At 39.0% G+C, this 25,196-nt stretch overlaps 1 protein-coding gene across 1 annotated transcript; it reads right to left on the bottom strand.

The window, feature by feature from the left end:
- Window positions 1–21,191: 21,191 nt before the first annotated feature.
- LOC145889771 (perlucin-like) lies at window positions 21,192–22,843 on the bottom strand. Its single transcript, XM_082980804.1, has 4 exons — window positions 22,797–22,843; window positions 22,160–22,326; window positions 21,772–22,008; window positions 21,192–21,331 (listed from the first exon to the last, which is right to left on the bottom strand). The coding sequence occupies exons 1-4, from the start codon at window positions 22,841–22,843 to the stop codon at window positions 21,192–21,194; spliced, it is 591 nt and encodes a 196-aa protein (XP_082836930.1).
- Window positions 22,844–25,196: the final 2,353 nt, after the last annotated feature.

The raw sequence follows: 25,196 nt of genomic DNA, 5'->3' as shown, positions 1-25,196 counted from the left end.
TCATACTCTTTTACATTTACACCCGTCTTTCTGGCGCCTTCGCTACTTATCTCGCTTGCGTTACGTCTTTCAACTTGCGCTACTTCTTACAAGTTTCCTTTGACGCGTAATCGCAGCAATCATCTCTTTGTTTCTGTCTCGTCTTTGATGTATCACCAAATATTTGCGACTCTGACCACAAATAAACAGATCATAGTTTTCGGTTTAACAGATCAAAATGTGATCTCACAGATCACGGTGTTCGGTGTCAGATCTCTGTTTTGTTCTCAGACCGAACTTCGCTCCAATAACAGATCATCGGTGTTGGGACCTACAGCCAAAATGGTGTCGGAAGCTTGAAGTCGGGTTTTCACCTATGCGACCCTTCATTTCTGGAGACCTGCGCTCGTGATTGAAACGCAAAATCCTTCTGATTTGAGCGTTGTTTTTTTTCGGTGAACGCTTAGTTTTTCTTGTTGTAACGTAGTTTCGTTCTGTTTTGAGTTGCTACGGAAAATGGCTTTTATGAGTAATATTCTTCCATTTGCAAAGCACAAAACTAAACTAACTTCCACGCCTAACGTTTTTGGATGTGAAAGGTCGCATCAACAGAATAGCAATTCAGATGATATCATCAGTAAGTTAAATCAAATCGGTTCCGACCCTTCGGCTATTCTTTGGGCAGAACCACGGCCAAGCGTGGTCCCACCTGTTTGTGAGACCAGGTCAAGTTCGTCCGCCACGCCTTTGAGTGACGTACAGCACTGTGAGTTGTCCAGGCGCGTTGGTTTTTTTGATTCGGCAACAAGGAAACCTTTCGAACAGAGAAATGAAGGGTCGCATGGGCGAAAACCCGAATTCAAGCTTCCGACACCATTTTGGCTGCAGGTCCCAACACCGATGATCTGTTATTGGAGCGAAGTTCGGTCTGAGAACAAAACAGAGATCTGACACCGAACAAATTGATCTGTGAGATCGAAAACCATGATCTGTTTATTTGTGGAAAGAGTCGCAAATATATAGGGACACATTAAAGACGAGACAGAAACAAAGAGATGATTGCTGCGATTACGCGACAAAGGAAACTTGTAAGAAGTAGCGCAAGTTGAAAGACGTAACGCAAGCGAGATAACTAGCGAAGGCGCCAGAAAGACGGTTGTAAATGTAAAAGAGTATAAATCCATTTCAAAAGACCAAGTTTAAACAAAATATCAATAAATATTGGAATTACGACAAGCCAAAATCCCCACACCTTAAATTACGACATGGCTATAATCCTAATATTATCACACAGGGCTTGCAAATGTGCATGCCTCATAATCTGTTGCAGAACACTTGACCTAAGGTCCTAGTGTTCAACATAAAACATGACTTCTGAAACTGCGAGAAACGTATGTAAAACTACTATATGATTCAACTTTCTTTTCATCAGATTTTCTATGCTAATTTAGAGCTTAAGGACAAAATTGACAACAAGATCTTACGGAATCTGTCTGCACAGAACATAAACCTTGTTGGCCTGTAAAAATATAGCCTACAATATTGTCATGATACAAATCAACCTCACCAATCTGAAGCTCAAGTCTGGTAAAAATGTGCAAAACACCATATGAGCTCCTATAATTGGGCGTAATTTTTTATTAAGTTACACTTGGGATAAGTACACCAGTCATTTCCTTTCGAGAGGCACCTAACTATTGAACATCAGACATGGAAATAAAGACTCATGCAGTATTTTCCAAGCCACAGTGCACATACACAAGAAACTTGATCACACTTACTACCACAGCAACAAAAGTAAAGTTTAACACAATATATAATAATACACATTATTTACACAAGAACAAAAAAATCCTAGTTTACGTCATTTGCCCAACAAGCAGTACACTTTCGTTTCTAAACTGTCTAGTTGCAAACTGTAATACATAAACGCTGACAACGACAGCTATTTTCGACTTTGCCACCAATATAATCAGGAATATTCGTGTGTGGTGTTCTGTTGCTCGTTGACGAGGTGGGATCTGCTGTAGTTTGTTTTTCGGTGGGTATTATATCTGCAGATAAAAAAAAACTTTTGTTATTCGTTGTAAACCAGCTACGAAGTTCATGTATAATACATCGCCTAATGATCGTATAAATGTAAGAAATTTGTGACGAAGAATTGTTAAATTGCTGGTGACGAGAATTAACCTACTTTCAATGTTTCTTTGACAAATGCATCTTGATGTGTATGAACAGGGAACATCTCTCCATCTGAATGTTGTATCAAGTGAATGAACCCAACCCATTATCACACAATCCTCATTTCCTCCTTGATTGTTGGGGTCTACTCCCGTCCACTGCGCTACATTAACACTTGTTCCATCTGTCCACCGAAGGCTTTTGACTATTTTAGCACCGATGTAAAATGCGTAGGGAAAGTCTGAATAGCAAGAATGGATATTTTGCCAATTCTAAGGGTTTCAAAATTTTGTTTTCAAAGATTAAAATTAATGCAACAATGACCTTATGCGCATAGCAATACTTATTTTCGTTATCCATCAAAAAAATACTTTGTATTCAGACTCAACCTGTTACAATGATATTTACGACAAGGAAGTTAAACACTTGAGTTGTTTTAACATTGGCCACATTAGCATTTCTTGCAGCACATCCACTTTGAGCTTGAGCATAAGAACTGACTGCACTGTAGTCGATGAAATACTCGTAACCTTGAAACTGGTGCCAGGTTTGAGCATTGACAGAGAGAAGAATCGAACCAAAATGATATCAAAATTATCCATTGAGCCAAACCAGCTTTCAGCTCAAACAATAAAATTATTATGTTGTTCTTTGTCCAAAATAATGGTATAAATGTAAGCAAATCGATATTTTGTGGCGAAGAAATATTAAATTACCGGCAACGAGAATTAACCTACTTTCATGGTTTCTTTCACAAATATATCGTGATGAAATTAGACATGGAACATCTATCCATCTAAATGTTGAGTCAAGTTCATAAACCCAACCCATTATCACACAATCCTCATTTCCTCCTGAGTTGTTTGGTTCCCCTGTGACCCACTGTGACCCACTGTGCTTCATCAACACTTATTCTATCTGTCCATTGAAACCGTTTGGTGCCTATGATTCTTGTAGCACCGATGTAAAATGCGTAGGGAATGTCTGAATAGTAAACAGGAAAATTTTGCCAATTCTAATGGTTTCAAAATTGTGTTGTTCAAGATTAAAATTATTGCAACATGGACCTATGCGCACAACAAAACTTATATTCGTCATCCATCAAAAAATTACTTTATGTTCACGCTTAACCTGTTACATTGATATTTCCTGTAAGAAAGTTGAACACTTGAGTTGTTTTAACATTTGCCACATTAGCATTTCTTGCAGCACATCCACTGTGAGCTTGAGCATAAGAACTGACTGCACTGTATTCGATGTAATACTCGTGACCTTGAAACTGGTGCCAGGTTTGAGCATTGACTGAGAGAAGAATCGAACAAAAAATTAAAAAAATATCCATTGAACCAGACTAGCTGTCAGCCAAACCGCTAAATTATTCTGTTTTTTTTGTCCAATCAATTTTAATGCAGTCTGTACAAGCCTGACCGTTTAAAACCGGTACTGTGGTGATGTTTTTGCAGACGACAGCTTCATGCGGGGAACGCCCGCTTCCTCTTCACTGCGCCACACTGCGGCCAACATCCTTCCGACCCATTCCATTGTTGGTATCTTCACCAAAGCCTGGTGTAACTTGGTTCATATGATGATACTCGAAAGCAGGAATTAATGTGGGAAGGTACGTAATAAACTTTTCCACTTTCATATCTGCGCTTATCCTGTGACAATTCAACAATGTAAGTTGACGCAAGAGTACCAAGCCTGCAGGGTTCAAGCATGCGGTGCTTGAGCTTGTCTAAACATAAACTAAACGTGTATTGATTAAAATATGCTATTTTTCATCAGTTGGACATCGCTATGTTGATGCAACCTGTTCGAGAAGTTGACTTGGAACTGAACACAAAGTGGTTCACTATTTTTTTTGAAACACTCCTGAATTATTGCCTATTCCGACGAAACCGAACATTATTATGTATGTTGGCAACAAAAGGTTGTTAGATGAACCGCAATAAGATGCGTATTTGAGGTCGGAATCTAAATTTACGTCTCTGTGTTCGTTTTTACCATATTCTGTCCACCTCTTTGAGAGAGAAATAAATCCCATTGGGGTATGGGAGAATGTGTATTTTATATTGTACACCATTTGGTGCAGTTTTTGCAGGCGACTGCTTCATGCTGGAAGCTCTACGTTTTACATGAATTACGTGCAAAAAATGCAGCTGCCATTTGTTGACAACATACATAAAAAAAGTCGGTTTGTCGGAATAGGCAAAAATTCAGGTGTGTTTGAAAGTAGTAGTGAACCACCTTGTGTTCAGTTATGAGTCAACTTCTCGAACAGGTTGCATCAGCACAGCGATGTCCAACTGATAAAAAATAACATTTTTGTATTAGACCTGCAACTTCCTTGCAACCATTCACAGTTCGTTTATCCATGCGAACGATCTATAGAATTACGGCACGTAACTGTGTTGCCCATATCAAAAACGTTTCTAATTTTGACGCCACTGAAAAGGGATTGCGGAACACTAATCTATACACGTTTAGTTTATGTTTAGGCAAGCTCAAGCACCACATGCTTGAACCCTGCAGGCTTGGTTCTCTTGCGTTAAGTATCATTGTTGAATTGTCATAGGGATAAGCGCAGTTATGAAAGTGGAAAAGTTTATTACCTACCTACACATATTACTTTCTGCTTTCGAGTATCATCATGTGAACCATGTTACACAAGGCTTCGGTGACTCGCCAAGATACCAACAACAGAATGGGTTGGAAGGTTGGTGGACGCAGTGAAGAGGAAGTGGGCGTTCACCGCATGAAGCAGCCGCCTGCAAAAACATCACCACAGTCAATAATATAAACGTTTTCCCATTCACTAAAACATTTATTTCTCTCTCAAGAAATGGAGACGGATCTGGTAAAACGAACAGAGGACCGTTAATTTAAATTCCGACATCAACAACGCATCTCATTGTGGTTCATCTTACAACCTGTCTAGTAACAACCACTCTGAGTGAATTGTCACGTCATAAAACTATTATACCACCATCAATTGCGTGGGTTTTCTTTGTGTATGTCATAACTAACGCGGAAGAAACGCTCAGGCTTGAACAGGCTGGGTTAAGCTTGATTAGAGAAACAACAACAGAATAAAGTACGGGGAACCAACCAAGTATGGTGGAAATGGGGATTGTGTGAGAATGGGAAACACTTTACCTATCACTCATCAAGTGAATGAGTCTTCCCTGTTCATATACAGTCAGATATATGTGCAAATAAAGCCATAATGTTGGAGAGCTACAGACCTTACAGGTCGAAACAGTGCGTGTACGCACCCTGTCTGTAGCTCTCTAACAAGATATATTTGTCAAAGAAACAAAGAAAGTAGGTTCATTCTCGTCAACGACAATACAATGTTTGTTTGTTGCTAGCTGTACACGAAAACCAAATTACATTGGTGTAAGGTTTCAATGAAACGGAAATCGCAAAAAATGACTATTACTCGGCATAAAAAAAATGTTTATGTTTTGTGGGGCATTCATGCCGATTGAGTACAATAAATAAAGTGAAATAAATTCCTTATTTGTTTACATCCAAGTTATTTGAGTTATGTAAGTGTGTCAGACAAAATTGACAAGGCAGTTGCACATCTTATTCAATATTTCAATATTTAATTGCATCTGCAACAAAATATTCTCCCAATTGTACCGTCTTTTCTTATTTACACAAGAATATGATATCTTCACAAATTGTCAATTCATTACACTAACACGAATAACATCAATTCTTATGTTTAACATTCTGCAGATGTAACAAGTAGCTAAAAACAAACAACAGCAGATCCAACCTCGCCAACCAGCAATGAAACGCCGCAAACGAAAATTCATGATTATATTGGTGTCAGAGGCGAAAATAGCTGTCATTGTCAGCGTTTTTTATTACATTTTGCAATTAGACAGTTTCTTGCTTGTTTTGTCGTTGTGCAATTGAATAATTTTTGAACAATATATGTTACAATAACTTCCGAACTTGATTTGTTTTTTTACGTGGTGAAACAATTTACTTAATAATGCAAATCTATCTCCCCATAATATTCCCACCCCATGTGCTCAAGCATTGTTGAACAATTCGTGTGGAGCTGCATTTTAATGTGATTGAGTTTCTTGTGTGGGTGTGCAGGGTATTGGAAAGCATATAAACGGGAAAAGTCTTTATTTCCGTATCTGCTAATCAATAGTGTTTCTCAGGTGATAATTTGGCCTTGTGTGATAATATTTGGAGGAAGTGAGAAGTTTATATCTCATATGCAACAGCTACTATCGCACTTCATGACAACAAAACATAATTCAATGTTATATTTTATCATTTATATCAGCGCGACAAACATTTCACTGATGTCACACTTCGGGGAAGTCAATAACCCAATTATAGATGACGCCATCAACAATTGGCAACAATTGTGTGGGTGGATTTCCAAACGCATTCGTGTTGGGAGAAGTAAGGCCTATCAGTTTCAGTGCAGATTAAATATGTAATATATTATTGTCAAACATCAAAGAATCAAATTATGAAGGCTGCGTTTACAACACTTTAATGGAAACCTTTTTGATCCTATGCCCGTTTCTACTCAATGTCAATGCTCTGTTGCAAGACCAATCCGAAACTTGTCGATCCCGAAACGTCAACATGACAACTTCCCTAAGAGTAGGAATGGTGACTGATTACAAAATTCTTTCACAAAACAGGTACCAGCCATACCTGGTTTAGATAACAAGGGCAACTTCTCGTTTCCTTTTGTTAGAGTTATGTCAATGTAATTAAAAATACCGACTTAAAATAAATTTTTCGGAAAGATGGGGGGATAACAAAACGACTAATTAACTCTGCACTCCAACAACTTGAATGTATTATTTCACCGAGCCCCATAACGGTACAGCAAAAAATATCTGAACAAAACCCTTATGTAAACGAAGAAGTATAAATGGTTATGACATATTATAGTTACAGTTATTCTTTCGTTTCTTGTAATTATAATTGCGCCTGTCAGACGTACAAAGGAATTTTGGGGATACAAACCACAGAAATAAAAGAAAATGCAATACAATGTATAATAATACACCATATTTACACAATAACAGAAAACCTTAATTTTCATCAATTGCTAAACAACCTAACTAGCAGTATACTGTCCTTTTCTTAACTATCTAGTTGCAAAATGTAATGCATAAACGCTGACAACGACAGTTATTATCGCCTTTGCCGCCAATATAATCAGGAATATTCGTATGTGGTGTTCTGTTGCTCGTCGACAAGGTTGGATCTGCCGTTGTTTGTGTTTCGGTGGTTATTACATCTGCAGATTGTAAAAGAAACTTATGTTATTCGTTGTAAACCAGCTGCGCAGCTCATGTATAATACATCGCCTAATGATCGTATAAATGTAAGAAATTTGTGAAGAAGAATTTTTACATTGCTGGTGACGAGAATTAACCTACTTTCAATGTTTCTTTGACAAATATATCTTGATGAATATGAACAGGGAACATCTCTCCATCTGAATGTTGTATCAAGTGAATGAACCCAACCCATTATCACACAATCCTCATTTCCTCCTTGATTGTTGGGCTCTACTCCTGTCCACTGCGCTACATTAACACTTGTCCCATCTGTCCACCGAAACCTGTTTTGGCTTTTGACTATTTTAGCACCGATGTAAAATGCGTAGGGAAAGTCTAAATAGCAAGAAGGGAAATTTTGCCAATTCTAAGGGTTTCAAAATTTTCTTTTCAAAGAATAAAATTATTGCAACAAGGACCTTATGCGCATAGCAATACTTATTTTCGTTATCCATCAAAAAAAATACTTTGTATTCAGGCTCAACCTGTTACAATGATATTTCCGACAAGGAAATTGAAAACTTGAGTTGTTTTAACATTTGTCACATTTGCATTTCTTGCAGCACATCCACTTTGAGCTTGAGCATAAGAACTGGCTGCACTGTATTCGATGTAATACTCGTAACCTTGAAACTGATGCCACGTTTGAGCATTGACTGAGAGAAGAATCGAACAAAAAAAAAATATATACATTGAGTCAAACCAGCTGTCAGCTTAAACTGTAAAATTATTATGTTCTTCTTAGACCAAAATTATGACATAAATGTGAGCAACCCGACATTTTGTGGCGAAGAAATATTAAATTGCCGGTAACGAGAATTAACCTACTTTCATGGTTTCTTTGACAAACATATCTTGATGAATATGAACAGGGAACATCTCTCCATCCAAATGTTGTATCAAGTGAATAAACCCAACCCATTATCACACAATCCTCATTTCCTCCACGGTTGTTTGGTTCCGCTCCATGCCACTGTGCCACAACAACACTTGTTCCATCTGTCCACCGAAACACGTGATCGTGCGAGGTTGGTATTCTCGTAGCACCGATGTAAAACGAGTAGGGATTGTCTGAATAGTAAGAAGGAAAATTTTGCCAATTCTAATGGTTTTTTGTTCGTGTTGAAGATTAAAATTATTGCAACATGGACCTATGCGCATAACAAAACTTATTTTCGTCATCCATCAAAACATTACTTTATGTTCAGGCTTAACCTGTTACATGGATATATCCGATGAGAAAATTGAACAGTTGAGTTGTTTTAACATTTGCCACATTAGCATTTTTTGCAGCACATCCACTTTCAGCTTGAGCGTAAGAACTGGCTGCACTGTATTCGATGTAATACTCGTAACCTTGAAACTTGTGCCAGGTTTGAGCTTTGACTAAGAGAAGAATCGAACAAAAAATAAAATAAATATCCATTGAACCAGACTTGCTGTCAGCTTGAACCGTTAAATTATTCTGTTTTTTTTTTGTCCAATCAATTTTAATTCAGTCTGTACAAGCCTGAGCGTTTCTTCCGCGCTAGTTACAACATATTGAATGGAAACTCACACAATTGATGATGGTTCAACAGCTTTATGACGTGACAATTTACTCAGTGTTGTCGTTACGAGACAGGTTGTAAGATGAACCACAATGAGATGCGTTACCGATGTCGGAATCTAAATTTACTGTCCTCTGTTCGTTTTACCAGATCTGTCTCCATTTCTTGAGAAAGAAATAACCTTGTTTTAGAAAATGGAAAAAGGTTTATATTATTTACCGGTACTGTGGTGGTGTTTTTGCAGGCGACAGCTTCATGCGGGGAACGCCCGCTTCCTCTTCACTGCGCCACACTGCGGCCAACATCCTTCCGACCCATTCCTATGTTGGTATCTTGGCGAGTCACCAAAGCCTGGTGTAACTTGGTTCATATGATGATACTCGAAAGCAGGAAGTAATGTGGGTAGGTAGGTAATAAAACTTTTCCACTTTCTTTCATAACTGCGCTTATCCTGTGACAATTCAACAATGTAAGTTGACGCAAGAGTACCAAAACCGCAGGGTTCAAGCATGTGGTGCTTGAGCTTGCCTAAACATAAACTAAACGTGTATAGATTAAAATATGCTATTTTTCATCAGTTGGGCATCGCTATGTTGATGCAACCTATTCGAGAAGTTGACTTGGAACTGAACACAAAGTGGTTCATTATTTTTTTTTGAAACACTCCTGAATTATTTTCCTATTCCGACGAAACCGAACATTATTATGTATGTTGGCAACAAAAGGTTGTTAGATGAACCGCAGTGAGATGTGTATTTGAAGTCGGAATCTAAATTTACGTCTCTGTGTTCGTTTTTACCATATTCTGTCCACCTCTTTAAGCGAGAAATAAATCCCATTGGAGTATAGGTGAATGTGTATTTTACATTGTATACCATTTGGTGCATTTATGCAGGCGACTGCTTCATGCTGGAAGCTCTACGTTTTACATGAATTACGTGGAAAAAATGCAGCTGCCATTTGTTGGCAACATACATAAAAAAGTGGATTTGTCGAAATAGGCAAAAATTCAGGTGTGTTTGAAAGTAGTAGTGAACCACCTTGTGTTCAGTTATAAGTCAACTTCTCGAACAGGTTGCATCAATACAGCGATGTCCAACTGATAAAAAATAACATTTTTGTATTAGACCGGCACCTTCCTTGCAATCATTCACAATTCATTTATCCATGCGAACGATCTTTAGAATTACGGCACGTAACTGTGTTGCCCATATCAAAAACGTTTCTGATTTTGACGCCACTGAAAAGGGATTGCGGAACACTAATCTATACACGTTTAGTTTATGTTTAGGCAAGCTCAAGCAACACATGCTGGAACCCTGCAGGCTTGGTTCTCTTGGGTTAAGTATCATTGTTGAATTGTCATAGGGATAAGAGCAGTTACGAAAGTGAAAAACTTTATTACCTACCTACCCACATTACTTTCTGCTTTCGAGTATCATCATGTGAACCATGTTACACCAGGCTTTGGTGACTCGCCAAGTAACCAACAACAGAATGGGTTGGAAGGTTGGTGGACGCAGTGAAGAGGAAGTAGGCGTTTTCCGCATGAAGCAGCCGTCTGTAAAAACAGCACCACAGTATGTAATATACACGTTTTCCCATTCTCTAAAACATTTATTTCTCTCTCAAGAAATGGAGACAGATCTGGTATAACGGACAGAGGACCGTTAATTTAAATTCCGACATCAACAACGCATCTCATTGTGGTTCATCTTACAATCTGTCTAGTAGCAACCACACTAAGTAAATTGTCACGTCATATAACTGTTTAACCACCATCAATTGTGTGGGTTTTCTTTGTGTATGTCGTACCTAACGCGGAAGAAACGCTCAGGCATAAACAGGCTGGGTTAAGCTTGATTAGCCAAAGAACAACAGAAAAAAGTACGTGGGAACCAACCAACTATGGTGGAAATGGGGATTGTGTGAGAATGGGAAACACTTTACCCATCACTCATCAAGTGAATGAGTCTTCCCTGTTCATATACAATCAGATATATGTGCAAAAGCCATAATATTGGAGAGCTACAGGCCTTACAGGTCGAAACAGTGCGTGTACGCACCCTGTCTGCAGCAGCTAACAAGATATATTGGTCAAAGAAACAAAGAAAGTAGGTTCATTCTCGTCAATGACAATACAATGTTTGTTTGATGCTAGCTGTACACAAATATTAAAACCAAATTGCGTTGGTGTAAGGTTCCAATGAAACACAAATCGCAAAAAATGACTATTACTCGGCATAAAAAAAATATTTATGTTTTATTGCCATTCATGCCGATCGGATACAATAAATAAAGTGGAAAGTAAATTTTTCATCCGAGTTATTTGAAGCAATTTGAGTTATGTGAGATTGTCAGACAAACTTGACAGGGCAGTTGCACATCTTATTCAATATTTCATTATTTAATTGAATCTGGAACAAAATAATCTCCCAATTGTACCGTCTTTTCTTATACACAAGAATATGATATCTTCACAAATTGTCAATTCATTACACTGCCACGAATAACATCAATTCTTATGTTTAACATTTTGCAGACATACTGAAAAACAAACAACAGTAGATCCAACCTCCTGAACTAGCTATGAAACGCCGCACACGAAAATTCATGATTATATTGGTTGCAAAAGCGAAAGTAGATGTCGTTGTCAGCGTTTTTGCATCACATTTTGCAATTATACAGTTTCTTGCTTGTTTTGTCGTCGTGCAATTGAATAATTTTTGAGCAATATATGTTATAATAATTTTCGAACTTGATTTGTTTTTTTTACGTGGTGAAACAATTTACTTAATAATGCAAATCTATCTCCCCATAATATTCCCACCCCATGTGCTTAAGCATTGTTGAACAATTCGTGTGGAGCTGCATTTTAATGTGATTGAGTTTCTTGTGTGTGTGTGCAGGGTATTGGAAAGCATATAAACGGGAAAAGTCTTTATTTCCATATCTGCTAATCAATAGTTATATGTTTCTCAGGTGATAATTTGGCCTTGTGTGATAATATTTGGAGGAAGTGAGAAGTTTATATCCCATATGCAACAGCTACTATCGCACTTCATGACAACAAAACATAATTCAATGTTAAATTTTATCATTTATATCAGCGCGACAAACATTTCACTAATGTCACACTTCGGGGAAGTCATTAACCCAATTATAGAAGCGTAATGACGCCATCAACAATTGGCAACAATTGTGTGGGTGGATTTCCAAACGCATTCGTGTTGGGAGAAGTAAGGCCTATCAGTTTCAGTGCAGATTAAATATGTAATATAATATTGTCAAACATCAAATAATCAAATTATCAATAAATCGTTAGACTGTAGCTTCGGAAGCGACCATTAGGCACCAACGTTATCGCCTTTCAACACTCAGTCTTAGGTCATTTACCCGCAATCTCGTCACGGGGGTTATCGCAGTACAAGCCATCTCGACAACCACACACTGGCGTTCATTGCAAACAATAGGAACAATAGGCTTTGAAACAGTTATAGATACAACAGAAAGGAAAAAACAGACCAAAACCAACTTTGAAAAGACCATCCGACGAGGTACGGTCTCTTTTTCTCTGCACGCTTTTCAACATTTTGTGGCAAATAAGCTCTAAGTTTCACATGAATTACGTGCAGACAATAAATGTCTACAATTTTAACGCCGCGTTAGCAAGGCTGTCGGAACAGAAAAAGGCGATCTAACACTTGTGAGCAAAAGAGAAAAACGCATGCGTTAAAAAACCACTGTTGCCAAAAATAGCAAACGTTGGCAAAAAAGTACAGCTGCCAGTTGTTGGCAACATACATAATAAAGGTCGGTTTCGTTGAAATAGATAAAAATTCAGGTGTGTTGAAAAAAAAGGAGTGAATCACTTTGTGTTCTGTTCTAAGTCAACTTCTTGAACAGGCTGCATAAACACAGCAATGCTCATCTGATGAAATATAACATTTTTGTATAAGATTGACATCTCCCTTGCAATCATTCACAATTCATTTATCCATGCAAACGGTATTTAGAATTACGACACGTAATGGTTTGCTTTTTTTCTCTTCTCCCACACGCTATCGCTCTTCCTGCTTGTCACGTGATCAGTTTAAAGCGATTTCTTCTTCGCTCACAGCTAGCAGCTGCGTACAGTCCTGCAGACCAGAGCGTTTTACAAAATACAATCCTCGATACATTGGCGACCTTTTATTTACGTTCAAAACGCCATTGTTGATTTTAGCGAAGTACTGATGATGAATAACACGTGGGCAAAACATGTAGAAAAATAAAATTGAAGTAATGACCACTGTGCGATTATGGAACCTCAATTCTGCAACTAAAATACAGCTCAGATCACATTTCTACCAAACACCTATCAAGAGGCAGTGACCTTTATGATAACTTTCTCCATCGAGCGTTGGTAACTACGTCAGTAGGTACAGCGTATGTGTTGAAAGGAGTTATCGGTACGATTTTAGTTTGTGACATGTCGGAACGCATGGCTTTTCAAAGAATGATGAAACGCAATTATTCAGTAAGGCGCTATCATTAAGGGCAGAAATAATCTATTTTTTGTGAAATTTCTGTGATATACATCTTAATACTTCTAATGTTTTATTCCGGGGCCTGACGACACTATTGGTTTATCATTGCTTGGCCAAAGTGTTTCCACCTTGTTTTTTTCCGTAAGGATGCACCTAGTTTGGTGCAAAACTGATGACGGTTATTGTTTAGTCACCACAAAGTGGAAGTCTTTCTTTGTTTCACTCGATTTCCAAAAAGCTTTTGATTCTATTTCCTTCCTATGGCTTCTTCTCCAACTAAAACTTAGACACTTCCCCCCTTTCTTTACTGATTACCTTTCTGCCCTTCATTCTTACGCCAATTCCCGGGCCTACGTCAATGGTTTCGCAACGATGGAGTTTCCGATCAGGAGAGGAGTCAGACAAGGTGACCCCCTCAGTTTGACTCTCTTCCTCATCGCCTTAGACCCACTTCTCGTTGTCATCCAAAACACCCCTGCTATCATGTCTACCCCCGTGCCATGCCGAAACACACCCAAGGCATTTGCTTACGCCGATGACGTCACCCTAGTGGTGGCGCATCGGCAATCCCTTATCCAATCCCTGGCATTAATTGATAACTTTAGTAAATCAACAGGTCTTAAACTAAACCCCACCAAAACCGAAGCAATTGCCATCCTCCAACCTCCTACCGACGAACCCCTTTTGAATCACATTAACTGGAATCGTAACTGTATAAACCCATTAAAAACACACATCGGCGCACCCTCGGCTAAAACAACGGCATGGCATATGCTCTCATCCAAAATCTCTTACATGGCCAACACCTATCCCCTACCATCCCGGCAACGCGAGTGGGTCGACGGCATAGTGGCGAGGTTTGTCGTAGGCCAAAACAACCCTACTTTGCCCATTAACACCTTGGCAGCCCGCCGTGACCTTGGCGGTTACGGCGTGGCCAACATCCCCCTCTATTCTGACCTTTATCTACTCTCCCCTTTTAAAAAATTTCGCGTCGGTAACATATTATGGGCTGCAATTTTCCAATTTATGAAGTGGTGTGAAATATAAACATCGCATCCTGGACACCCCAACTACACCCCAACTTTCCCTCATTGAATACAACCTCGGACTCCAAATTTCCAAATTCTTCGACCAAATTGAAACCCCTCTACACTAGACTAACCAACACCTCTTCAAACCCCTCAACCTGACAGATTGGACACAAATTCATAACCCTATTTTCCCTACCCATCTCAAAACCTTTAATTACCGCCTTACATACAAAATCCTCCCTCTTAAATGCCAACAAACCTTTCTTCCACTCGACAAAGACCCCCACTGTTACCTCTGCACTTACCCCTTTGAAACCTTTTCACATCTCTTTCATAACTGCCCCACAATTCAACCCCTGTTAAATCTTGTTAGAAAAACCCTCAATTCCTCACTAAACTACACCGTTCCTTACTTTGACACCCCTTCACACCTTAATTTCCCTTAACCCACATCATTTGGAAAACACGTAACCGCATTAAACACGACCCCCGACCTTTGAATAACATCCCCACACACCTCATCCGATACTTTAAAACCTCGACATCTTTAAGACTCACTTTACAGCGTTACAGGGAAAACCCATCTCTCGAAGGCGTCCTGGCCGACGTCAAAAATTTCATCGCCCAAAACTGGTAACCTTCTCTCAACCCCCTCAGAGAAAGAATATTTAACTGCTAAAACTTTGTAACGAATCTGTAAACAAGATACATGGCAAAAATGTACGTTTATTCCGCTTTTAATATACACGCGTACATGCCAACCGATACTTATATACAACATAAACATTCTTGGACTTATTTATTATTCAGGCATTCGCTGCAAACTTATCAGAACCAAATATAGCATGTGTTAGGAAGTTAAGCACTTTTTTTAAGCAACACATATGTAGAATGTTTGAAATAAACCATAAGAATTTTGTAATATACCAGAAAAATTATTCATTCCGACAAGAAAATTGAACACTTGAGTTGTTTTAACGTTTGCCACATTAGCATTTCTTGCAGCACATCCACTGTGAGCTTGAGCATAAGAACCGACCGTACTACTGTTTTCGATGAAATACTCGTAACCTTGAAACTGGTGCCAGGTTTCAGCATCGACGGTGAGCAGAAGCGTACAAAACAGAAGTAAGGTTTCCATTGTCCACAAGTTGTCAGACCCAAACCTAAATCTGTGTTTGACCCTGTTCAACTAAAACTGGTAAATGGAATCTGTGCAGGTATGCTCTTCTTCATTGCAAACACAACTAAGTATAGAAGTAACTCGACCCACACAATTGTTGGGGGTTTAATGGGTTTAACAACTAGTCAGTATTGTCGTCATGCTGAGCAAACTCTGCGTAGTTAGGTGAGTTTATACCAAACGAGTTAGATGGGTTCTTCCGCTTACGTCAACAGCAATCTAAATAAACTAACCACAGTAATACAATTTACAGAACCACGTGTAAAGTTAAAATACACCAAATACACAAAAACATAAATTTGATCAATTACAAACTGTAACGCAAAAACGCTGACAGCGACAACTACCGTCGCCTTTTCCGCCAATGTATTTGTTTATATTCGTGTGTGGTGTTTCATTGCTCGTTGCAGATGTTGGTTCCTGTGTTGTTTGCTTCTCAGTATTTGCAGTTTCTGTAGTTTACAGAATAATGTTATATGTGAACAGAAAAAACGTGTAACGCCTGGTACAAGTTTTTGCTGGCCGCAGGTTCAAAACTTTCTCTAGGGTTGTTACTATATCCAAAACTTATTGCGACGCAATTTTCGCGACTCTGGTCGCAAGACGAGTAGATATCTATGTATGCTCGCTACTGACGCTAGTGGTGAGAAAAGATAAATTTTGTGACAACGGTTGTCAACCAATACAACAATATTTCAGTGTCATAACTAGCTGTTTAAAACAATGAAACTATGCTTCTTACGTGATATTGATTTTGTTGTAGCCTTAATTCCAGCTGTCGATTTGAGTGTGGTGTTGAGAGTCTTATCTGATAGAAAAATATACCAGTTTGCTTGCATTTATGTCCTATGGGACTTGCATTTATGTCCCATTGCTTGCATTTATGCAAACCATGCATGTTTTTTTTTGAACGTCTACCTCGGATTGCTGGTGCTGTAGTGTGGAGCCCAAGTGTTGACTTGAGCGTAGGTGGTGCAGTCTGATCTAAAGTAAAATATCGGGTCGAAATTTTAGCCGGCAAGGTTGCGCTGTCATACAATTTCGAACATACTTGCTTCCTTTATTGCAGAGAAATGGGTTGATTGATAAGCTGTGACGATTGTCGTAGTAGGTTTAGTTTTAGGTTCAGTTGCAGTTGTTTTGGGCAATAAAACTTGGGTAAGTGTTGAGCTTGTAATTGCTTCCCCTGTGGTGGAAATTTCTTGACTAGCTGAGTGTTGACTAGCCACTGCTGTGTCTGTAACCATATTCGTAATTGCAGTTCCTGTTTGTTGACGTGTTTCTACAAATCTCGTTGTGTTTGGTTGGGAGACAGTTGTATTTGCTGTTAAACATTTGAAGTTCATGTTTACACTGTTTACAATAAAATCGGTTATAATATACAAACCTGTTAGTGCTACTGTTGATTGAAGTGTTGTTTCTGTATTTTCAGCTGTACTTGCAGGCTTAGTGGGTTGCGCTACCGCTTCAGCGGTTGTTTTTCTTTCTGTCATAGTTGTTGTGGCTTGCACATTCAAGACACATTTTGGGGTTAAAGAACGTAAGAACAAAAACTGATTCTTACCTGGTATCTTTCTTTCGCAAATATACAAAAAAGTGCCAAAACAGGCAATGTCGTTCCATTGGTGAGTTTGTCCCCAACCTGTCACTACACAATCCTCATTTCCTCCATTATTGTTTGGTTCCCCTGTATACCACTGTGCTACATCAACAATTGTTCCATCTGTCCATTGGAATTGATTGGTGCCATTAATTCTCGCAGCACCAATCAAAACCGAGTAGAGATGATCTAAATACGAGACCCAAGAAAGAAGATTTTACTGCTGAAACTTCGTAACGAAACTGTAGTCGAAACATATGGAAAATATGTACGTTAATTGTGTTTTAATATACACACGAGTAACAAGTCAACCGATACTTATACATATAATTATATATAACATATACACTCTTGGATGTATTAATTGATCAGGCATTGGCAACAAACTGATCTGCACGAAATATAGCAAGTGTCAGGAAGTTTAACACTTTTTTAAACCAACAAGTATGTAGAATTTAGATTTAAACTATAAAAAATTTATAATATACCAGAAAAATTTATCATTCCGACAAGAAAGTTGGACACTTGAGTTGTTTTAACATTTGCCACATTGGCATTTCTTGACGCACATCCACTGTGAGCTTGAGCATAAGATTTGACTGCACTGTATTCGATGAAATACTCGTAACCTTGAAACTGGTGCCAGGTTTGAGCATTGACTGAGAGAAGAATCGAACAAAAAATTAAAAAAATATCCATTGAACCAGACCATCTGTCAGTCCGAACCGTTAAATTATTCTGTTGTTTTTTTTTTGTCCAGTTAACTCTAATCCAGCTGTACAAGCCCGAGCATTTCTTCCGCTTCCGAGTTACCACATGCAGAATGAAAACCCACACAGTTGATAATGGTTCAACATGTTTTTGTGACAACTTATTCAGTGTTGTCGCTACGAGACAAGATGTATGATGAACCACAATGGGATGCGTTACTGAATATCTAAATTTACGTTTCTGTGTTCGTTTTCACCTCTTTGAGAGAGAAAGAAATCTCATTCGAGTATGGGAGAATGTGTACTTTATATTGTATATCATTGGTGCTGTTTTTGCAGGCGGTAGCTCCATGCAGGAAACGCTCACTTCCTCCTAATTGCATCACAGTGCGCCCACAAATCTTTCGACCAATTCTTTTGTTGGAATTTCGTCAAGCCATGAAAGTCTGGTGTAGCTTGGTCGATATGATGATACTCGCAGGCGGAACCTATTGTAAATAATGTCTGTAGGAAGGTAAAAATGCAGGCAACAATAAAAAAACACCTAGTTTGGTACCCAATGGTTTAATGGCGGCTGTAAAGTCACCACAAAATGGAAATTGTTCCGGGTATTTAGCTAACTAGATCATTGTAAGATGCACCATATTTACACTAATGACACATATTAGCTCGGGCAACATCTCGTCTCTGCGTTCAACCCGTCGCAGCCACCACATTGCAACCACTGCAAGGCAGATGGCCATAATAAGCCTGACTGCCACATCTTGGCAGCAAAGAAAAGGAAAAAAAAGATACCAACACGAAAGATAAAGAGAAAAATACAAACGTAGAGCTGATGGAACAAGGCCCCAACACCACAGAAGACTTGCCCAAGTCCGACCAAGTCAACCACCAGGAACACCCCTATACAATTACAGAGCCTGAAGAGGAAGAAAAAAAACACCTCCGAGACTCAAGAAGAATACCAGTACTCCACGATCTATGTTAGGGAGCGGTCCTCTTCAGTTGATCAACATCCGACTCCTTATCATCTGACTCTACACCACATGTCACATATACCCCACCGACGTCAGAGATTACACTATATTCGATACCCAAACCAATTTTCCTATAGAGCACTCGTAGACAACCACAACGATTAAGCAACAAGACATCCCATCAACTTCAACCCCATATAAGCCCTGTGGGAATAAAAAACGTAAGAAGAGTAACTCCCCAAACAAACAACAAACCAAGTGTTGTCGCACCAACTTTTCTGACGAAACATTCACGTTCTGGTGCCGCTGCAATACGATTTTTGGACCTACCAACTTACCTAAAATCGGCTTCATCTCCGGTGTACATGAGGGCAGTACCATGATCGCACCAAAGATGAAACCTGCCTGGAATTAGACTATCACAAGATTTCAACACAACAATATAGCGCTATTGGTAGTTTTTTTTTGTCTGTCGCGCAATTAACCTGCTGGCTTTGCCGCTTTTCAGTGTCTATTTCATTTCTTTTTTCGTGGTCATGTAACTTAGCGCGCCCGGAATAAAAAAAACAGTGGTCCTGTCTGCAGCTCACTGCGCTTAAGAAGGAAGAAATACTCATTCCTTCCACTTAGGTCACTGCGCTTTTGCCCAAACCGATTTAACCAAAGCACAAGAGAACCACGTTCGCCGGGTTTGTGACGTGACGAGCCTCTGATTAAATGGCATAAGACTGCGTTGTTAAATGCAATAACGTTATAGGGGCCACTTGTCGGTTCCGTTTTGGCGTTTTGTTGCGTTGATGGGTCCAATAACACATTTCAAAAAAAATTTGAGATGGTTGACCGTAACCCCCATTTTCTCGCCTTGTGACCCATTGGGCAGTTGAGGATAGACAATGAAAAAAATTAACTTTCTAATTGTGTTGAAACTAGAGCAGCTATGCGTCGGATGAGTGATGCCTGTTAATTTGTGTATCATGACAATATTATATCAGCTTTATACAGGCCAACAATATTTATGTTATGTGCAGACTGAATCTGCAAAGCCTTGGTGTTTCTCTTATAAGCTCTATATTAGCATAGAAAACTGTCAAACATTAAAAGACAAGTCATGAAGGATGCGTTTGCAACACTGTAACAAAAACTTTTTTGATCCAATGCTCGTTTCTACTCAACGTTAATGCTTTGTTGCAAGGCAAACCTAAAACTTGTCCATTCTAAAACGTCAGCATGACACTCAACAAAAACATCACTTCGAGGGAAATCTTCATGAGCACACACACAACCTGAAACTACAACTTCCGTAAGAAGGGGAATGGAGACTGATTACAAAATTCTTTCACAAAACACGTAACAGTCATACCTGGTTTGGATCACAAGGGCAACTTCCCCATTCCCTTTTTTGGAGTCATGTCAAGGTAGTTAACAATGCATGAGTTGGTCTGAAGGAAATACCAAAACGTCTAATTCACCCTGCATCCCAGCAACTTAAATGTGTTATTCACCCGAGCCCCATAACGGTACACTATGGCCGCCAGCCCCAACAATTGTTAGCTGGATCGTTAAGCTTTGATTTTGTTGCGGCATGCGGTCAAACAGAGATTGTAAATTATAGTCAGAGTAGAAACTATATTAGTCGAGGTATAAACTGAGTGGGAACAAGGCTTACAATAGCATAACGGCGAAATTTAACCGGGACAGTTTCCACACGGTACAAACTTGTTGCTGTTGCTGTTTGACAAAATTGCATTTCATACAATCTGCATTGGCACTGCTGGGCTTTACTGCTACCAACACTTTTACGAGCAGGAAAATCACCCACACAATTGTTGCCAACCGTTTCATGACGTGCACAATATGGTCAGATGTCACAATGAGATATATGTAAGAAATAGAAATTGTCATAACATATATTATTTATAATTATTCTTTCGTTTGATGCAAGTACAATTGCGCCAGTCCGAAATGCAAAGGAATTTTGAGCATACTAACCATAGAAATAAAAGTAAAATATAATACAATGTATAACAGTGCACCATATTTACAAAACAACAGAAAAATCCTAATTTGCCTCAATTGCTCAACAACACAACAAGCAGTCGCTTTTTAAACTGTCTAATTGCAAAATGTAATGCATAAACGCTGACAACGACAGCCTGTGATCCCAATATCATCGGAAATATTTGTGTGTGGTGTTTCATTGCTCGTTGGCGAGGTTGGATCTGGTGTTGTTTGTTTTTCGGTGCCTGTTATGTCTGTAGATTGCAAAACACAAACCTTGTGATATCTGCGGAATGTCAAACTAACTGAGGAGCTGTTGTTATTTGTTTGAACAAACTGCATCGCGCTTGAATAATGCATCACCTAATAATAGTAGTGTATTGACGTGACAACTTGTAAAGATCTTATATTTCGTTGTAAGTAAGATTGGAAGATTATTTTGGTACAATTTCAATTAACTATTAAAAAGATTTAACATTGCGCAACTGCCTTATTGTCGATTTTTTCTGTCACACGGACATATCTCAAATTGCCTCAAATAACTGGGGCCTGAAAAAAAAGAACGAATTTACTTTATGTTTTGTACTCGCGATTGCGTTTCATTGGAACCTTACACAAATGCAATTTAGTTTTGATATTTCGTGTACAGCTGGCAACAAACAAACATTAGTTGTGGTTTACGAGAATAACTTACTTTCATTGTTTCTTTGACAAATATATCTTGATTGGTATGAACAGGGAACATTTCTCCATCTGAATGTTGGATAAAGTGAATAAATCCAACCCATTATCACGCAACCGTCATTTCCTCCTACGTTGTTTGGTTCCCCTGTACCCCACTGTGTAACATTAACATCCGTTCCGTCTGTCCACTGAAACTTGTTGGTTCCTTTGACTCTCGTAGCACCAATGTAAAACGAGTAGGGAATGCCTGCATAACAGGAATGAAAATTTTGCCAAATTTAAATGTTTTAAAATCATTTGTTTTTGATTATAATTATTGCAACATAGACCTATGCGCATAGCAATTGTATAGAATACTGAGTTATTTTCGAAAAAAATGCTTTACATTCAGACTCAACCTGCTACACTGATATTTCCGACAAGAAAGTTGAACACTTGAGTTGTTTTCACATTTGCTACAAAAGCATTTCTTGCAGCACATCCACTTTGAGCTTGAGCGTATGAACTGACTGCACTGTATTCGATGTAATACTCGTAACCTTCAAACTGGTGCCATGTTTGAGCTCTGACAGAAAGAAGAATCGAACAAAACATTATAAAAATATCCATTGAGCCAGACTAGCTGTCAGTCCGAACCGTCAAATTATTCTGTTCTCTTTGTCCTATTAAGCTTAACCCAGCCTGTACAAGCCTGGGCCTTTCTTCAACGAAAGTTACTACATGCAGAAGGAAAGCTACCCACACAATTGATTATTATTTGAGTTTTATGACGTGACAACTTACTCATTGTTGTTGCTGCGAGACGGGATGTAAGATGAACCACAAAGAGATGCTTTACTGAAAATCTAAATTTACGTTGTTCGTTTTAACTACATTGTGTCCGCACCCACCTCTTTGAAAGAGTAAGAAAACTCATTCGTGTATGGGAGAATGCGTCTTTTGTATTGTATATCTCTTGGTGCTGTTTTTGCAGGCGACTGCTTCATGCTGGGAACGCCCACTTCCTCCTCATTGCGTCACACTGCGCCCACAAACCTTCCTAGCCATTCTGTTGTTGGAGTCTCGGCAAGCCTTGAAGGCATGGTGCACCTTGGTACATATGATGATACTCGAAGGCAGAACCTATAGTTTAAGTAATATCTAAAGTATGGTAAAAATAAAAACACCCATAAGCAAAGTGGGGCCAATGATATGAATTGTGTAAGCTGCAGGCAGATGGCCACTGTTTCGACCTGAAAGATCTCATCAGTGCAGCTTGTGTGACTATCAGACGACTTTGCTGATCAAACGGCCAAGCAAAGACTTCCACTTTGTGGTGACTATACAATCACCGTCATCCGTTGGGCACCAAACTAGGTGCAACCTTACGGAGAAAACAAAGTGGAAACACTATGGCCGTTTGGCCAGCAAAGTCGTCTGAAAGTCACACCAGCTGCAATGATGAAACCTTTCAGGTCGAAACAGTGGCCATCTGTCTGCAGCTCCCACAAAAACACCCATGTTTGTACACAATGGCAGCTGTATGCAGTCACAACAAAGTTAAAGTCTTGTAGGCCACTTCGTCACGCCAAGCTGCTTTCATGAGACCTATTAGGTCGAAACAGTTGCCCTGTCTGCAGACAAGAAAGAAAGAAAAGTTGATTTCTTACCAACACATGCGCTGTTTTTCTCGGAAGCGTATCGCTCGCTGAACTGTTAGGTCACTTTTTTCTGTTCCTACTGCCGCGTTGACGGGGCGTCTTAAGTGTAGATACGTGCAACATACTTTAAGTGAATCTCTGAAAGCTTATTTTTTCTGTACAAATCCATTTAAAAACTAGCTGAGAGTTAGCTGACTCTGATGAAATGTTATTTCTTTTGAAGGAGAGATGCTGTTTTGAGAGGCGAATAAAAATGCATGAGTATGGGCCATGTCGTTGTTGAAATTGTAACTTCGCTTTAACTTTCAGTGTTCAAACTTGTGTACACAGAATTAAACTAATAATCTGAGGCATTGTTAATTACCACGTAGCAGTGTCAATTCCAATTTTTTATCGTTATGTATTACAGCCCTTGGCATCCAACATGAATTTGTTAAAAAAGAGCTGCCAGAAATCATTGATTTGTGCACACAATTCTGAACAGCATTTAACTTTTAGCAATGCAATCAGTTTTCAATAGCATGCAAAGAAAAGGAGGCCATGTCTTGTCGTGCAGTAGGACAAAGCAAATCGGGTTTTCAAATATTTCCTCTTGTTTCCTCTAGGCGCCAGTGCGTGGTGGTCGTGACTAGCACTGTGATAGCCACCGTGACGAGCCCGCGGTTTAATGACCCAAGACTGAGTGTTGAAATGCGATAACGTTAGTGCCCAATTGTCGCTTCCGTTTTGGCGAGTGAAAATCAAAATTCGTAATGTAATAGCTCGACTCATAGTTGACTAGCTGCGTATTTGCAGATTCGACGAAGAGACCCACTATAATTACGGTTTGCGGAAAATAGACATAAATTTTTGCTTGAAAGATTGTTGATGTACACGACATGGATTTGTTCATAGTGTAAATTGTTGGGCTGTAGCCTGGGACGGTATGATGATTACTCTTTGCTAAGTTAAGCGAGATATATGACGAACAAATTTCGCTAAGGGCACTTTTGACATGACTAGCCGTGTTGGGTTAAACAATTCTTGTTAGGTTTCTTGCTAACTAACGAGGATCTCAGACCACTCGCTAAACTAATTTTTACTGAAAATTTACATTATGCAATTAACTGTTTATAAAATGAATCAGAAATAAAAAAAAATAATGAGATATGCTGAAAAAGTTTGGAAATACGTCGTGCAAATGTTGACACAAATACTATGTTACATACATCAACTATAACGAAACACTATAATGTTTTGTAAGAATAGGAAAAAATGACAATGCCTGAGTCTTCGTTTCGCCCAGCCACAAACCAACATGCGGCAGTGCTGAGAAGCAGCACCTATGAAGAATCAGTGTTTGGAGCAGAACTTATGACGAGGATGCGAAAAATCTTTCCTACGCTATCCCCAAACTATCAGCACAACGTTGTATTAAGTACGTCGCAAACAATTGTAAAACTGCAATACTGGATATTGGAGCTGGTATGTGTGAAACGCTGAGTTGAATCTCATATTGTATACTCGGTATTTATTTTGAAGGAATTGGCGAGTTTTTAGTGCAATGTAAGAATGAGCTACAAACAGTTATATCAGGTCTCAACAGCAACTGACGACGGTCTTCCCGGCTTACTATTACTGATAGATGGAAAGAATATGTGCACAATTGTCTGCAGCAGCACTCTGCTCATTGTTGACGTTTTTTCTGTGTCGTACAATGGGCTCATGCACTTTATAATCCTGTTTAGTTCTCAGACATAGTAAATGTACAATTGCTTACGTTGTAGGAACCGGATTGCTTGGATATCACTTACGA

Source organism: Ascidia mentula, chromosome 1, assembly GCF_947561715.1.
Source record: "Ascidia mentula chromosome 1, kaAscMent1.1, whole genome shotgun sequence".
NCBI lineage: Eukaryota > Metazoa > Chordata > Ascidiacea > Phlebobranchia > Ascidiidae > Ascidia > Ascidia mentula.
Note: the sequence above shows the minus strand (reverse complement) of the source record. Positions and strands in the feature narration are given on the sequence as shown.

Excerpts from the sequence above, each read along its gene's own strand:
- LOC145889771 (XM_082980804.1), bottom strand. The coding sequence starts at position 22,843 with ATGCCTTCAAGGCTTGCCGAGACTCCAACAACAGAATGGCTAGGAAG. Across the intron at positions 22,327-22,796 it reads ACAACAGAATGGCTAGGAAG|AGCTCAAACATGGCACCAGT; the intron begins GTTTGTGGGCGC and ends TCTTTCTGTCAG. Across the intron at positions 21,332-21,771 it reads TTGTCAAAGAAACAATGAAA|ACATAACAGGCACCGAAAAA; the intron begins GTAAGTTATTCT and ends TGCAATCTACAG.